This window comes from Temnothorax curvispinosus, unplaced genomic scaffold (genome assembly GCF_003070985.1).
Source record: "Temnothorax curvispinosus isolate PA1 unplaced genomic scaffold, ASM307098v1 QBEX01005876.1, whole genome shotgun sequence".
NCBI lineage: Eukaryota > Metazoa > Arthropoda > Insecta > Hymenoptera > Formicidae > Temnothorax > Temnothorax curvispinosus.
The window spans coordinates 40,757-56,458 of record NW_020215656.1 but is presented as its reverse complement, the minus strand read 5'-3'; the positions used below and the strand labels follow the sequence as shown (position 1 = coordinate 56,458).

Genomic DNA, 15,702 nt, shown 5'->3' with positions numbered 1-15,702 from the left:
TCAACTTTTATTTAAAATATTTCTTTCTAAAATCATACAATCAAAATTTATGAATTTAGAGATGTAGAGTTTGTACTTTGTATACATAGAGTATTTATTAAATTAAAACCAGTTTGACAATTATTGACAAAAGTATTGATAAATAGAATCAAAAATATATATTTGGAGAAATTTTTCGTAAATTAAATTCAAAAGCTATAAATAGTTTTATAATACAAAAATACAGAACGCTATTTATTAACTCTGATCTACGTCCACATCCATAAATTCTGTAAAATCATCGTCGTTCAGCATTTCCGCGATGTTTACTGGTGTCATTTTACTCTTTTTTGAAGGCGTTTGATAACTCGTTCTTTGATCCTTTCTCAAAGGTGTGCCAGTTGTATCTGTATTTCTCGTAGGTGTAACATATTTATCTTTTCTCTTTGGCGTCCCAGCAAATTCTGTATTTCTAGAAGGTGTAGGATATTTATCGCTTCTCCTTGAAGACAGGCTTCCAGGAGTTCCAACCGTACTTTGAGAAAATTTCTCTTTATTATCCATATCTGCAAATAAAATATTATAGAATGCGAAAATGTTGAAACGTTTCTTTTCCTAAGAAAAAAATTTTCCTCCTTTCGTACCTTTACCATCATCGTCTTCGGTTAAAATTGCACGACTTTCAGCAAAGTATGCATTTGGATGTAGGAGTGGTTTACTTGCTGGTTTATTGTGCACAACTTCAAAATACTTGGCACATGCTAAGTGATATTGTCCATCCTTAGCCAAGTCCAATATTTCGGTCATATCTAAAATAAATCAATATAAAATTTAAACGTAAGAGAACATTCCCGGCGTTTTTACAACAATAACAAAATCAATGATCTTACTGGAGGCGAATACACCGCAGCTAGTTAACTTTTGGCAAAGCGAATCGCGATCCATATGTCTGAAAGGACATCCGTGGTACTCCCCGGGCCCGACAGAGCTAGATATAATTTTTTGACAACCGTATGGAGTGTAATTCGTTCGCTTTCCCTCTTTACCGAAATAGTGCCTAATGGAGTACGCATATTGTCTTTCAAATGCAACCCCGTCTGTCTTTTTTGAGAATGCATCTCTCCAAAAACGAAGAGCATCTTCTAAAGTCACACCTATACCTTTCAGGAATAACCCATACTGCATACGCCCAGAGTTCTTTAAATGGTTGTTGGCGTACAGCGCCTCGTGAAGTGTTCTCATACATAACGGAAATGACGTTTTCGACAACTGAAATTTTAGAATAGATTTCGAATAAGATGAGCTTGAGAAAATACAATTTCTAGCTAAAATAATAATTGATTTTTACATCATTCAGTTTGTCGATGGGCGTGGTTGTGGTTGACCATACAACACGTGCCATTCCAGAGAAGGCTGAAGGAAGACCTGTTAAGTATTTGGTCAATCTTTCATCATCAGATATATTATCGAACAGAATTCTTGCACTCTGCAAAATAGAGAAGTTAATTGAACGTGATTTTTAATCTTCTTTTGAAACTGATCAAAATGACATGTACCTCTAATCCTGTAATTAGATTTTCTTTAAAATAGGAAACAAACACGGAGCTTATATCCATATGAGTAATATAAGCCATCCCAGCTTTGAGGTACACTTTACGTCCTCTGACCAAGTCAATGACTTTCTCGAAAGGCACTTTATAAACGTCGGCGATATCAATATTTGTAACTTTCCCGCATGATAAACTGAGCTCCTCTTTCAGCTCAGATTTCTCATCTGGTGAAATCTAAAGAAACATTAATGATCAGATTATAACACATACGTTACATTATAATCTCTTAAGTAAATAAGTTTAATAAAACGTACGGGCACGCAATTCAGGTTGTTGATACTCAACAGGTGCTCAATGCCCTTCTTATCTAACGAGCTAAATCTCAATTTGAAGAATTCCACTTCCTGATTGACAAACCACTTGGTTTGCTCGACGTCGTGGCAATACACCAGTCTCAAAATAAAATGCGATATGTGATCTTTTCTCCTGGTCTGTGAATGCTCCTCCGACTGCGGATTGGATCCATCGGCATACAGCAGATTCGCATAGTACTTCAGTCCGTCGGATTTTAGAGAATCACAAAAGGCTTTTTTGCGTTCCTCGAGCGTTTTCAGATCGCCTCTGCAATTCGTCGTCTCCACCAACCGTAACGCTGCAACAAAATTCATCGTGTACATCAACAAATTGGGTAATTTTTTTTTTGTTTTAACCGGGGGTTCCAGTTTTTTGACACAAATCTCCTCAGACCTTCCTCTTTGTCTTTACGTTCAAATCACTTTATTAATCTTTCTAATGAATTTGTACAGAGACAAAGAGGGTCCTGGAAGGTTACCTTTCAACCTATCGAATCCCAGTTCCTGAAACTCCTCCAGCGACATTTCACCGACCGGGGGCACATCGTACATCTGTATGTCGTGAGGATAATCGTTACTGAGCCCACTCACGTCCGCGACGGCCGTGTAACGCCGGCGTGCCTTGTATTCCATCCTCCAAATCTACGATGATCTACTTCTGGCTGCACAGCGAAGCTGAAGGCTGAAGGTAAACGATGTAAACATGAAATGCGCGCACGTGGAGAACGCTGCGCGTTTTACGTAGCGTTTGTTATCTCCCGATCTTCGCGATACATCGGCTACGCGCGACGAACAACGGGAAATGCAAGAAAGCAAAATAATTCCATGAGTGATGAAAATCACTCCCGCATGCACCTCCACGCCATGACACTGATGCTTTCCCGCTGTTTCCCGCCCTTTTCCCCCGCCACGTGACACGTGGTCGCCCACGTGACTCAAGAATCTGTCATTTAAATAGAATATTCAAAAGACAATCAATCAATAATCAGTCATTTGGATATTTCTTTCTGAATCTTTTAATTCTTGAAAGATTAGTGATTTGTACTTATATTTTCGAGTGGGATTTGTTTTTAATATTCTTTTATCGACAGTGCAAATAGTGAGCCTTGTGTAGTAGACGCTAGATGTTGCCTCACAACTCGTTATCGTCGCTATTCAACCTTTTTTCTTTTCGTTTTTCATTTCCACGTACAATGATACGCTTTTTCATGATCACCTTCTGTTGATCATGCTAAAAAAGCTACGCATAAATAATGTTCATTATACGACGATAACGTTTATTGCACGTCTAAAGCCCCTTGCACAATAGGCGATAGCGATAGCAATATTATAGCGACAGCGACAAAGTTGCTGACAAAGCTACAGCTTTGTCGGCACCTTTGTCGCTGTCGCTATCGCCTATTGTGCAAGGGGCTTACTGTTTATTTAGTTTATTATGCATCGATAAATTGTAATAAATACAGAACTGAAGTATGTTTGTAGCTGAAATCTTCCTCTCAAATTGTGATCTTTATTTCGCGTCGGCGTGGTTTTTTTTTATAATTTTATAATAAGTATTAATTACAATTTAAAAATTGTTGTTTTCCATTACATACTTTTCTCGAGCCTCTGTATGCCGAATTTAACACAGGAAACGCTTATTTAAGAAAGAACTTTATTTTCTCAAACGCAAATGAATTGTTCGGCAAAAATTGTTAGACGATAAACAACAGTGATAAGAAGTACGTAGTAACGAAATGTTTTTAGACATTATATTAATGCTATTGAGTCTGTCCTTTTTTGCAATTTTGGGAGAAATGAGCATTTTATAATAATGTCTTTACTAAAACAATCGATTCGACTCTACTTTCTTTCTCTTCTCGAAATACAGAGACATGCGTCAGTTAAGAGATTTAGTCTCCGTTGCTTCGCTTTTTTTATGACTTTTTAAAATCATAAATGGAAAGTTCGAAATATAGCACGGCTAAGATGGACAGATCCAAAAACACACGCATGTCTTGCTTTATTTTGACGTGCTCCATCCGCCAACGAGTCTGCGCGCTGCAGGAGATTTCTGTTTGGCTTTTCCCGGCAGCGACGGATACACCTATTCCCGTCAGTCACGTGGTGAACTTTCGCGGGTAAGGATCGCGTTCCCTTGTCGGCCTTTTTTTTCTCGGTGATGTAAAAAAAACTAACACCTAAGAGAAAAAGAGAGAGAAAGGGAGAGAAGAAGCATTTGGAATCGTCACGGTTCAAGGTGCATTTTCAAGATCGTCGCCAAAGGTAATTGTTCCTGTCGAAATCTCGATCGAAATTGTCATATTAAATGCGGCTGAAAATTTTTTACTTATTTACGTATATATTTACGATATTCAATTGCTCTGGCAACGAGGAAGGAGTTGTCAAAATCGAAATTTTGCCATTCGAATTTTTTCTGTCAATCATCATCGAGTTAATCTGTGACATAAAGAGTAAATTCGATTGTAAGATAACTCGTCACACTTGACATAAGTGCATTATTAATTTGAAAGGCGAGAACATACTGCGAAAGTAGAGATATACGGTCGATATCGTGCAACATAGAGTTTACATTTGGAATCTACCGCAGTCTCAATGCTCAGGGAACGCAGTCTCAATGTTCAATGATACTTCGTTACTGTATTAAATAATGCAATATGCATCGATGCTCACCTGACGACGGTGACATATTCTACCTCGTGCGACTTCTTGCGGATCGACATAGAAAATCTACAGGAGAAAGCAGGGTTGTCGACTTGTCGCTATAACTCTTTACTTCTATTAACATACCGTTTTGGATCTGGAATGCTCGTTGAACGTTTGTATTCTCCGAGTTTTCCATTCTATTCGCAGAAAATTTGGTTTTATATGAATTTCATGCTCGTTTAAACACTGTTAAATATCAAAGGATGAAATTTAAACCAATACTTTTTGAGTTAAACAACATTTTGTTCTTTTTAATAACTACCATGTGCGTCGAAATTTATTATTTTAATTCTATTGGTTTAGTTAAATTAACAATGTTTAAATTACATTAATGACATATTCAGTAGGAGCAATGGCGATCTATAAGAATGGTTAAAAACTACTCAAATTATATTCAATTTGTATAATTTTTAATCATACCTACTTTAATTTTTTGCATTATACAATTATAACTTCGAGTGACGTAATTTCTTTCTTGTGATTGCATAAATGTATAATGCAAGAAATTAAAGTAGATTATATCTTATCTATTACATATTTTATTTTCCAAGTCTAATCTCTTAATTAGACGCAGTTGGAATTTTAAGAACAACCGTGTGTAACCTTTAGCGAGAAATTTTCGTAATGTTGTGCTCCATCAGAAACTAGATAAAAGCGTTCGCGTGTCAGGCAAAAATTAATATCATATAATAACTTAGTGCATACACACAAATTGTACAAACGAGCGATTTTCATTTATTTTCGATGAGTTTCGCAAATCTATTCGAAGACGGGAGATTGGGCTTCACTTACAAGTTTCCGAACGCACTCCCAGGGGGTTGATAGATGATTTTCATATTTCCGGAAGTAGGGCGCTATTTACTTCTCTTAGAAGCGTAAAGGAGAATATCTGAGCTCACGGTCTCTCGGGACGGCGGTGGTTTATCTCGAAAGATGAAATTTTAAAGAGTCGGAAACCTCTTGTAATGAAGTAGAGTAGCCAACTGTTATGCTTGAAACTTGAAACAACGACTTTGTTTCGCCAAATCTTAATCTCTTTAAAGAAATCTTTGAAGAAGTTTCTTGGGCGCTTAACGTTTTCCAATTGTAATGCAAATTTATACACAATCGTATTTTAATATTTGTTTTAGCGTACATTAAAAAGTATAAATATTCATAGCTCGTTACATTTTTGCATATTATTATATAAATTATGAATGAAATCATGATGTGTAATGTCGATTTATGGCACGGTTCAATCCCCTCATCAATTGTAATTAATTGATTAAATTTAATTGAGCGGAAAATTTGCGGTAATAAACTGCGGCATAGAAGTTTGTAAAACATTTAAATGTACCGATGTCACGCAGGCGTTATCAATTAGATTAATCGGCAAGTTTTCGTTAACGCGCAACCACAATTCGCGTGATGCATAGTACATTGATATGGCTCATTATTTTTTATAACATACGGTTAATATCTAACATACGATACTGCAGAATAATATGCAGTTACAAAATGCAATCTTTAACGAAGCAATTGTGGTTTTTCAATTTCTTCGTTGGCAGGATATTTGCGGACTGAGGATGAAAAGTAAGCAAATGTCCCCGGTCGGTGTAATCTCGGCGATATTACCACAATAAAACCTCTCTTTTCTATCGAAACACAAAATCGTTTTTTTACACGGGCTAGATAACATCGGCTCGAATTCAACGCGAGCGAAAAGAATTAAGCAAATAAAAACTTCTCCTTTGTGCGTTCACCGTGTGTGTTTCTCTGGGGTTCCGTCATGCGATGTGTTTATTGCGACTACTCCATCAAAGGGTAAATTTCCGCGCGACTTTCCCTCTTTTATTTATATGCCCGAAACTCTTTGAGTTCTCCAATTTGTATATTCATAAGTGCTCTTCTATTAGAATATAAAATTGGTAAAATTACTCTCTCAAACCAACAGATTGAAAAATAGTTCATTACAGATAATATTATATAATTAGTTAAGTTAGGAAAGTGTACGTTAAACATTTATCGTAAAATCGAAGTTCCTAGTAAATATATCGAAGGAAATCACTGTTTAAACAATTTCACATCTTAAACAGTCTGCAAACACGGTAGCTAATTCTCAAGTTTAGTTATCATTAAAGTTAGATTAGTTTCAACTTTAGGCAAATAATTCAGTCTATAAACCGCAGACGTGTGCGAGATATTTTGGTGCATCGTCGGGAAACTTGATGACGCAATGTGGGTGGACAGGATATTTGATGCGCGCGATCCTTTGTGGTGATCCTCGATTGAGATTAACGAACCTGACCGGTGAAACCCTAAGGGTCTTGTGACCCATCGATTGGCCCGGAATTTCCCCACGCGAACATGTAAAAGGATAAATCTCTCGGGGACGTGGAAGCTACAAAGAGAAATACATAATAATATTAAAAAAATCTAAATAAAAGAATTTTTGTTCTGCTACAACACAGTGTTTTTTGAGAGTACAAATATATAATAGTATATGTACAGATATATGTGCTTTTATACTATACGGAGGCTTAGAGGGCGAAAGAAAAGTAAAGCTAATATTTCGTGTAATCGCGGCATTAGGTAAGTTTTTCCCCTCGCCTCTTTCGCGCGACCGTTCATGGGTGAAATGTAGCTACATTTCACGGTATCCGCTTCACTTTGATACCGAAGTCCCTTTGTGGGATCTGAGTCGTTGTTAATAACTGTAAAGCGCGCGGCGTTCTATAGGGAATTTGCCAGGTTGAAACTTCGCGATGCTCGCTCGCGGAAACTTCACCGGTCGCTAGGCGAAGAGATATTGAACCCTGTGTCTCATAAAAAATGAACTCCAACCGCAATTTCGCGGAACAGACACAGCGCCAGCCACTTTCGATCAGCCGTCGAGAGAGACAATGTTATGAGCCCGGCTACTATGACCAATGACGTAGAAACGTTCGATTTTTCCGGGGAAATAAGGGCGTTTCAGGCAAGGGTTGAGACCGGTCATACTTCAGTGAAGATTTCGATGCCGCAAACTTGACTATAATATCATCGACATAATCGTATCGATATAAACGCAAATGTTGAAATAAAATATACGTTTATACCTTTGTTACATCGAGAATTGAAAATTATGAGAATTTCTTTCAATGGATTCGTATCACAACTAATTTTATCTTCATAATTATTGATTGTCACAATTATTATTCTACAGCTGCAATAGAGATTCGAGTCATAATTTTCTCACGCTGCATCTTGATATCGTCAGAAATTAATTTCTTCTCAGTTTTTATCGGCGATCACGCCGGTGAAATTGTTCGGAAATTAAATTGCATTTAAGAGCAGGTAGTTTATGCCGAGAAAGAAATCTTGGTGAATGGAAGGTTTTTAAAGCGGCCGTGATATTGAATATTACTGGTTTCAACTTTACTACATACTTTATTTTTGTTATTTCCGTTTATTAATTTATACAAGAATTACAACGCGCATAAAAATTGAAGTAATTTCTTATAAAGTTTTCAGCTTATAAATATTTTTTAACCAGGTCTACCTCTGATAAATCTATTTATAAACGTATCATACATATACTTAAATAATATGAATAGATTTAATAACATATTAAAAACATATTAAAAATATACAAAAATTTATATTTGGTTCGTCATTGATCGCTATATAGCCGCAGAGAATATTACTAACTGCAATAAAAAGAATTATTACAAAATGCGCATGTGTCAAATTAAATTTTCATAAATATTTGATTTATTACATCGATGACACTTATTCTTTCGATGACGACTTAGGCTAATCGATCAGTCATCGATTGCTTTGAAATAATAAATGTCGCAACGGATTGTTTACGCGGATATGCAGCACGTCTATGATCGAACGTCTATGCTGTCCTATCTTTACATACTTGTACTCGTTCGAGGGATTAAGTTTATTTTACGCCGGAATTCAGCAAATCTCCGTCGTGGAGATAGCGTGGAAGCAATTCGATCGGTTATGCGGACATTAATCTCACTTATTTTCTCGAATCTTTTCTGATGGCAACGTTTATATATAAAATGGAGAGGAATGAATGCGCGTTACCCTCATAGTGGATAAAAATGAACGACATTTCCATCGTATTGCACCTCGCTCTTTTGACCAAACGAGAATTCTACGAGAAAATATTATCGCTGGATTCGCGTGTAACTCAAAAATACAACTTTTCCACCTTTCTTCCCGCGTGACAGATATAACGAGCTTTAAAGAATTATTGGCGTTTGGACTTGCGTCTTCCGAACTACGGCAGGCAGCTGCTCGATGAAGGCCAAGTTTGTTTTCACAAATTCTAAAGAAACCGCGCGTTTTCACGTCGCTTCAAATTCGTTAATGGCATTCCCAAGCAAAAGATGGAAGGCACAAGTAAAGTGGAAACCACTAAAAATGCCTTTTCCCGTAACGTAAAGTTTGTTAGTGTCTCCGAAGATAACCACATTGGTTCGGCTAGTGCAACGTCGTGATAATTATGAGCGAAATTTTCCAATCTAAAATTAAATACACGCAAACCTCTTAGTCATCTTTTAGTGATATTATTCCTTAATAAAGGAGAATATAATACCAAAAACTTAAGCGCAAGAAATCTCTATATAATAAAATATTGTCTCTAAATAAATCATTATAATATTGTGATTGGTTTTTATTTGATATTAATCGTGAGTAAATTTCTTATATCATTACTTTAAAAAAAATACAATTTACGATTTTCATTACATCAGATTATCTTATGAAATGTACGACAGCTTGTGGCAAAAGATTTACGCTGTAAAAAAACTTTGACGCAGCTTTACGCAAATGGATAAGATGGAACGTTACTTTGATAAGCGAAGTTTTCAGAATAGCTAGCGGCACTACTATAATAACAAAAAGCAGAAGAAGAGAGGCAAAAGAGAATCGTGAATGGATTTACGTTGCTCGCGTTGCTACTTAAATTCACTGTCGACGAGTCTAAATGGTTTTAATGTTTACGTTACAACAGAATCATACCATTTTAATTTCGTCTGTTTTTCAGCCTCATAACCTTTTCCCCTATGAGAGGGATTATTATTAGCCTTTGTTGCTTGGCCTAGTAACGTATAGAGATACATATTACTGTCAACGTGTTCAATCTCGCGTTTCATACCTATATTATGCCTTTACCGTGAAATACAAGAATAAAAATAGACTCTTTGATCCAATTACTAATGCAAATACTAATGCTTGTGCTAGTTTATAAGACTCTCGTTACGATAAAATAAAAGCGAGCTAAAATTCGGAATCTATTCGTTCTTTTTTTGTAACTCAGCGATTCCGTGCTATAATTAATGCCTCGATTCATATCTTCTCGCAATTAATTACTCACGCGGATCATTCGTAATTATATACCCGCTCCATTTTGAGAGCGAGATCGCACGTAAATGCAAAATCACAAATTCAATCATCACAAGATCCAGTCAAGTCCGGCACATCTTCTTCCGATCAAATCGAATTATCTTCATTTTCGTTATCTCCGGGCATAGATTAACTGCAAGACCCCGCGCGTAAGTTCCACATCGACGGTAGATTTCATGGCATCGATTCTTCTTTCCCCTTCCCTCTCTCTGGCACGTTCGCATCGGCTCTGATTGAAATGATTTAATTACGAACACACACGCGCAGGAAGAATTCTATTAATTATTGCCTTAATCTGTGAATGCCGATTTAATAACAGATATTATTTAGCGCTATAAAAGGTTCTCTTTTTCCAAGAAAATCCTTTTCCGTCGTATCATTAAGAGTGAATCTTCGTCCTTGTAAGGGTGAATGCAGTCTGGACCAGCCTAGTAGGGACAAAAAAAAAATGCAAAGTACTCCAAGGCGTAATTCGTTTCCATCAATTACTGTCTACCGTGACTTTTCCGTCTACTTTGCCTGTCCGTCTTCAATAAAAAAGTCACCAGCCTTAAACACAATGTAATTCTTCCCCTAGTACCCGTAACTCTTTACGCTTCGCTGGTGATGTTAGATATCCATTAATCGTTCACTATATTGCACATTTATCGAAGTCGTATAGAGTTTCGCTCCCTGATATGATACTCTCCATAGATTGGATCGATTTTTAAATAAAAACTATTTTTATTTATAGCCATAAATGCCAAGTGTCTATAAAAAAAAGTCTTCGTAATACATGCGATTGTGTAAAAAGGATTCACGATACATATAAAGATTTTCCTTTTGATCAATAAAGGTTCAATATTGAGTGTGTCGATCGTCTCTCCACGCGCCGCGAAATTGATCCAGCCGATTAATTATGCAGAAATGCTAACACGAATGGACAATTGAAAGATTTGCATCTAGGCGAGTTCCGCAATTTCCTCGCAGCTTTGGCAGTATCGATCTCTTGAATGTGCTGCTGACGATACCTTTCAGATCATTCGATAAAGTAGACTCAGTCGAGTTCCCTCAGTATTTTCGTTAGCTTTTGACGAGGGCAGCCAATTTGGTAACCCCGCGTGATTTTGGCACAAACAGGATGCATATGGCTCACAGATACGATAGACATATAGAACTGTAAAAGAAAGCAAAAACATTCTGGAATCAAACTATTACACAGGAAATGTCAGTAAAACGTGAGGCTCGTCGGCGCACATAGGATCGCAAGTTTGAAAAGGCGAGAATAGAGTTTGATGCAAATATTGATGTTTCCTTCAAGGCGACGGAATTTCAATAGCCATTTTCATGAAAACGCCGAGAGGCCATACATACATTAGTGAGTTAATGTAATAGAAAAATAACTGTATTTTAAATCTTCTTCGTTGTAGTTTCCCTTATTTCGGCGTTACATATATTCCTCGTTAAAAGCATGAGACTTTATCAGTATTATCACATTATATTGTCTCTTTCAATATTGTCACAATAATGTGTTGTCGACATTTGTTTTCCTCCGTTAAATCGCATTTTCTTTACAAACAAGTACATATTGAAAACTTCCTCTATACATTCTGATTCACAATAATGCGTGCGCAGTCAAGAAATACGTGTCTCACAAAGTAGATACAGAAAAAGAAAAAATTATTTCTCGTAACAACGTAAATGTCTTCGGTGATATTTTCTCGGTAAATCGAATTGGAGTAGTCCGAGATAAAATCGTTCTCGCGCGAAAACGTGTTACGAGATATGAGAGGTGACGCGAAGAGACACTTCCATGGAAAGGATCTCAAACTCTCGCGGGTTTTCCGTTGACCAGCCGAATAGGATAGAGGAAGAATTATATGTGCGTATCATAAACGCCGTTTCATCCAAACGCTTTTCGCGAATCTTTTTCTCTGCTTCGTGGCCACTCGGGGCAGTCATTTCCTGAAATGGCTTCTTTCTTGAAATTGAAAAGAAGAACGTAGTTTCTTCGGACCGCTCGCTATCTCCTCCCGTTCTATATCCGTAAACAAACCGATGCAATGAAAGATATAACGGTAACGTAATCGCGGTACGGTTCAACGCGGATTCTCCTCGCGATATCTATCCGAGGGAATATGAAGGTCCGTATCGCGTTTCTCGGAAGAATATGAATACTCGCATTACATTTGCATTTGAAATATTTCGTGCGTAAAAATAAAGTATTAATTAAATTCGATAAATTTCACTAGAGTTTTGTTCGGCGTGACATTCCGGATAGAATGTCAGACGTGAAAATAGCGCTTTCCCTCGAGTTTAAATCAGTAATTAGTTACTCGATATGGCGCCGAAAATAAAATCGGAAGCTTTAAGACGAATAAGGCTAATGACGTTTTTAGCAGTATCTAAATAAAAAAATCATCCATTGTTTTCAATCATAAGATATGTTCCGCCTTCGACATTACTAAAGAATGAGAGCACATACGATTAAATGTAATCACGTGGATTTTATATAACGTCGAATATCACACACATTTTCGTGTTACATGAAGATACGATGTGTTAGATTTATAATTATAGATGGATTTGCAGAGTCTCGGAAGGAAATCTTTTGTGAACAACGCGATAAATAAGTACCGTTGAAATAGCACATGCTTACATATAGATATTTGAGAAAGTGCAATCGTGTATCGCTTTTGAAGCTTCCCTTCCTGCTGAACAGCATTTTCTTCACAAACAATATATGTGCTCTTAAAAATTACATATCTTCGATATATCCTTTATATTCTATTTATGTTTACTACGTAGTCTTTCATTTTATACATATTTCTATTGCGAAGGGGCAAAGTTTACAAAAAAACTAAACTGATACATGAATGCTATTCACTAAATTATTACCACAAAAACAGATGATCGTATAAAACACGTTATGCACTGCGCTTCGTTGTGCTTGAAATAACAACTTTAGTATCATGTTACATCACTGTTGGAAAACTCGGAGTAATTCCGTTTTGCCCGACATTCGTGAAACTGCAGCTTTATAGTTTTGTATATGTAACTATACAAATCTCTTTCAATGTTATTTAACTGGAATAGCTGTGTTGTGTGTTTAATTACAACATGAATGCGAGGAAACGCTCTTTTGACGTCAATCATCTCGTATTCATCTTACATTTGCAATAAGCAAAACCAAAACAGAAATTATTAGAGATACAAAACGCTGAGATCAGAAAAAAATTATTTTGAATAAAATTAAGCTCTATTTTATCTTAAAAAGAAAAAAAAATTAAATTCTATATTTTTACATTTTTTGAAATTTCAGAATAATCAATTTCTTTTCCTGATTTTGATTGATTTACGGTGAATCGATTTGCTTGAAAATTACATTATTATTTCCGTACACTGCAAAGTTGTAAGAGTTCCTAGATGGCTGTATGTTTCCCATGGGTCGGAACAGTGTTCGTACTTTACCGCAAGAGGCATTCATTGTGCCTGTGACTGAAGCATGCTGTGTGCTGGCAAACTTTGTGCTAAACTCTGGAATGTGTACCGCACCCTATTAGACCGATATTTGTCCCTACTTCCTTGCCCGCTTATCGCACAGGCTTCGCTGAGAACTTTCGCTCAATTTATTCTCACAAATTCCTACATTAAAACATTTCGAAGATTGTTATATTATCCATTGCTAAACCTGAATGAAGCTATATAACTGAATAACAGAATACAATTTAAAATTAATCTGAGTGGTGTGCGACGGTTGAGATTATGAAATTGCGAAGTGAATAAATATATATGTGGAAGAGTGTCAAATATTATTTTTAATTTAATTTCACTTATAATAAGAAAATAGAAATGTATTTTTTAAAGTCTGAAAAATATAATTTGAGAGTTATTTAAGCTTTTCACTCCGAAAAGCGATAACCCTTATTATTTTTTCTTTAACGGGGTCAACTATGGCGGATTTTCGAATAGAAGGAAATTAACAATAACGTTATAATAACAACAAAACGTCGTAGTTCTTTTCATTATTTAACGAGGCTATACGTCCTTTCCTTGAAAAGCCGTTTTTATGAAAAGAACGCTCCTGCCAATTAAAGGAGTGGACCTTAATGCCTGGTTTTATGCGGTACTTTATTACGTGTAATGCTTTATTGCACACGTTCCATTGCAGTAGCTGAGGCTCGCAATGTGTAGAATCTCTTCAGCTCTAGTGATTGTTGTTGCATTATGCTTTTTTCATGATGCGCAAGAAAACGTCTGAGAGATAAAAGTTGCAATTTCTCAAGATTGTCCTGACGAAGTGTTTGAAAAATTGTTATAAATGTGGAAAAGCGATGCTCATCTAGGAAAGGAGAAAACTTCAGTGTATATGTGGGTCAACCATTTTTTAATCATCATATTAAAATATACGATAACAGTTCCATAGACAATATTCATTAACTAATATGTTATCATATTACTGTATACATTTTAATATATTACTGTATTAATACATTAAATTATTATATTGATATATTTTATATTTTGATATACATTTTTATTTATACTTTAATACGTTAAAATATCTATTTATATTATATATATAACTACTGTCGCTATATTTGTATGGAACTATTGTGCGCGTGGCGATTTCTATTTCTGAAAGATAACACAAATGGACGTAAAGGACAAGCCCCATAAAATGTTTCCGGTCTTTTATGACAGACCTTATGGACCAGAAATCGCAAGAAGCTTTTAATGTAGCAATCTTCAGCTTCGACTACCATTCCTTAAGATCTAAATTTTCTCGACAATTCGCATTCCCTCTCGTTTAATATCAATCAAAAGAGATTATTGTTTTACATTTACAAAGGTTTATTTCTCATAAAACAGAACAGACATTCCAGAAGCATTCTTCTAGTTCTGCAAGATTTCTACATTTTCACGTTTCACCTTCTGCGCTTTCTAAAGTATTCCAATGTGCAGTGCTCTTTGTACTGATAAAGGCTATAACAGTAACGAAACGAGAATTTCGAGATAGTTATCTAAAAGGTAGCTCATTTGTACACGTATACTTTTTAAAAAGTTTGAAGTAATAATACTTACTATCGAAACAGATAAAAAAGCTGATGTGATTTATAATCAGATATTATAATAATTTTTATGCAGACAATAAAATAATATAATACCGTTTATTTTATGCGCATATGTATTAATTAATCAACATATTAATTAGAAAAGAACAGCTTTGTTTCGAAAAAGTAAAATAAAATAAATCATCCTTGCGTATATTCCTCTTTAGGAGTCAACGTTGCTTATTATATGTTATATAACCAGCTCACGTCATGTCGGCCGACTTTACATAATGGAATCGAGGCGGTTCCAGCATACAATAAATTTATCCAATAACGCCGGTTATTTTCAATCAATAGAAGTAACTTTCGAGTAGGTAAATGAAAATTACATCATAATTGCGACCTCGAAATAATAAAATTACGTTACAAGAATAAAATAGCATGGGCGGAATTTTACGCGTAGTATAAAGGTATAATTATATGTATACGTGATCTCCCAAGTTTCTTTTTATTGCGCATGTATACTTTATCACTCCAAGGTCGTAGGTTTTTTGCGAAGAAGATAAAAAGGCACCGTCACTACTTTGAGGCTCTATTAAATCTCGCGCTTCGTTTAAGCGTTGCGATTATCTTTCCTTCCGTCGCCGCCGCTGCCGCTGTCGCCTACGGGAGAATAAACCACGAAAAGAGAGAGAG

At 36.0% G+C, this 15,702-nt stretch overlaps 2 protein-coding genes across 2 annotated transcripts in view; one reads left to right on the top strand and one right to left on the bottom strand.

Annotated features, from left to right (window-relative positions):
• Positions 1-76: 76 nt before the first annotated feature.
• On the bottom strand, positions 77-3,179 carry LOC112455201 (DNA primase large subunit-like). Its single transcript, XM_025016990.1, has 7 exons — positions 2,362-3,179; positions 1,844-2,181; positions 1,536-1,763; positions 1,328-1,465; positions 870-1,248; positions 624-788; positions 77-545 (listed from the first exon to the last, which is right to left on the bottom strand). Exons 1-7 carry the CDS (start codon positions 2,513-2,515, stop codon positions 238-240), a joined length of 1,710 nt encoding a protein of 569 aa, XP_024872758.1. The 5' UTR covers positions 2,516-3,179; the 3' UTR covers positions 77-237.
• Positions 3,180-3,994: 815 nt separating this feature from the next.
• Positions 3,995-15,702, top strand: part of LOC112455202 — a 27,124-nt gene continuing 15,416 nt past the window's right edge. The window contains exon 1 of the mRNA XM_025016991.1: positions 3,995-4,147. The gene's annotated coding sequence lies outside the window, so the exon portion shown is untranslated. The remainder of the gene's footprint in view (positions 4,148-15,702) is intronic.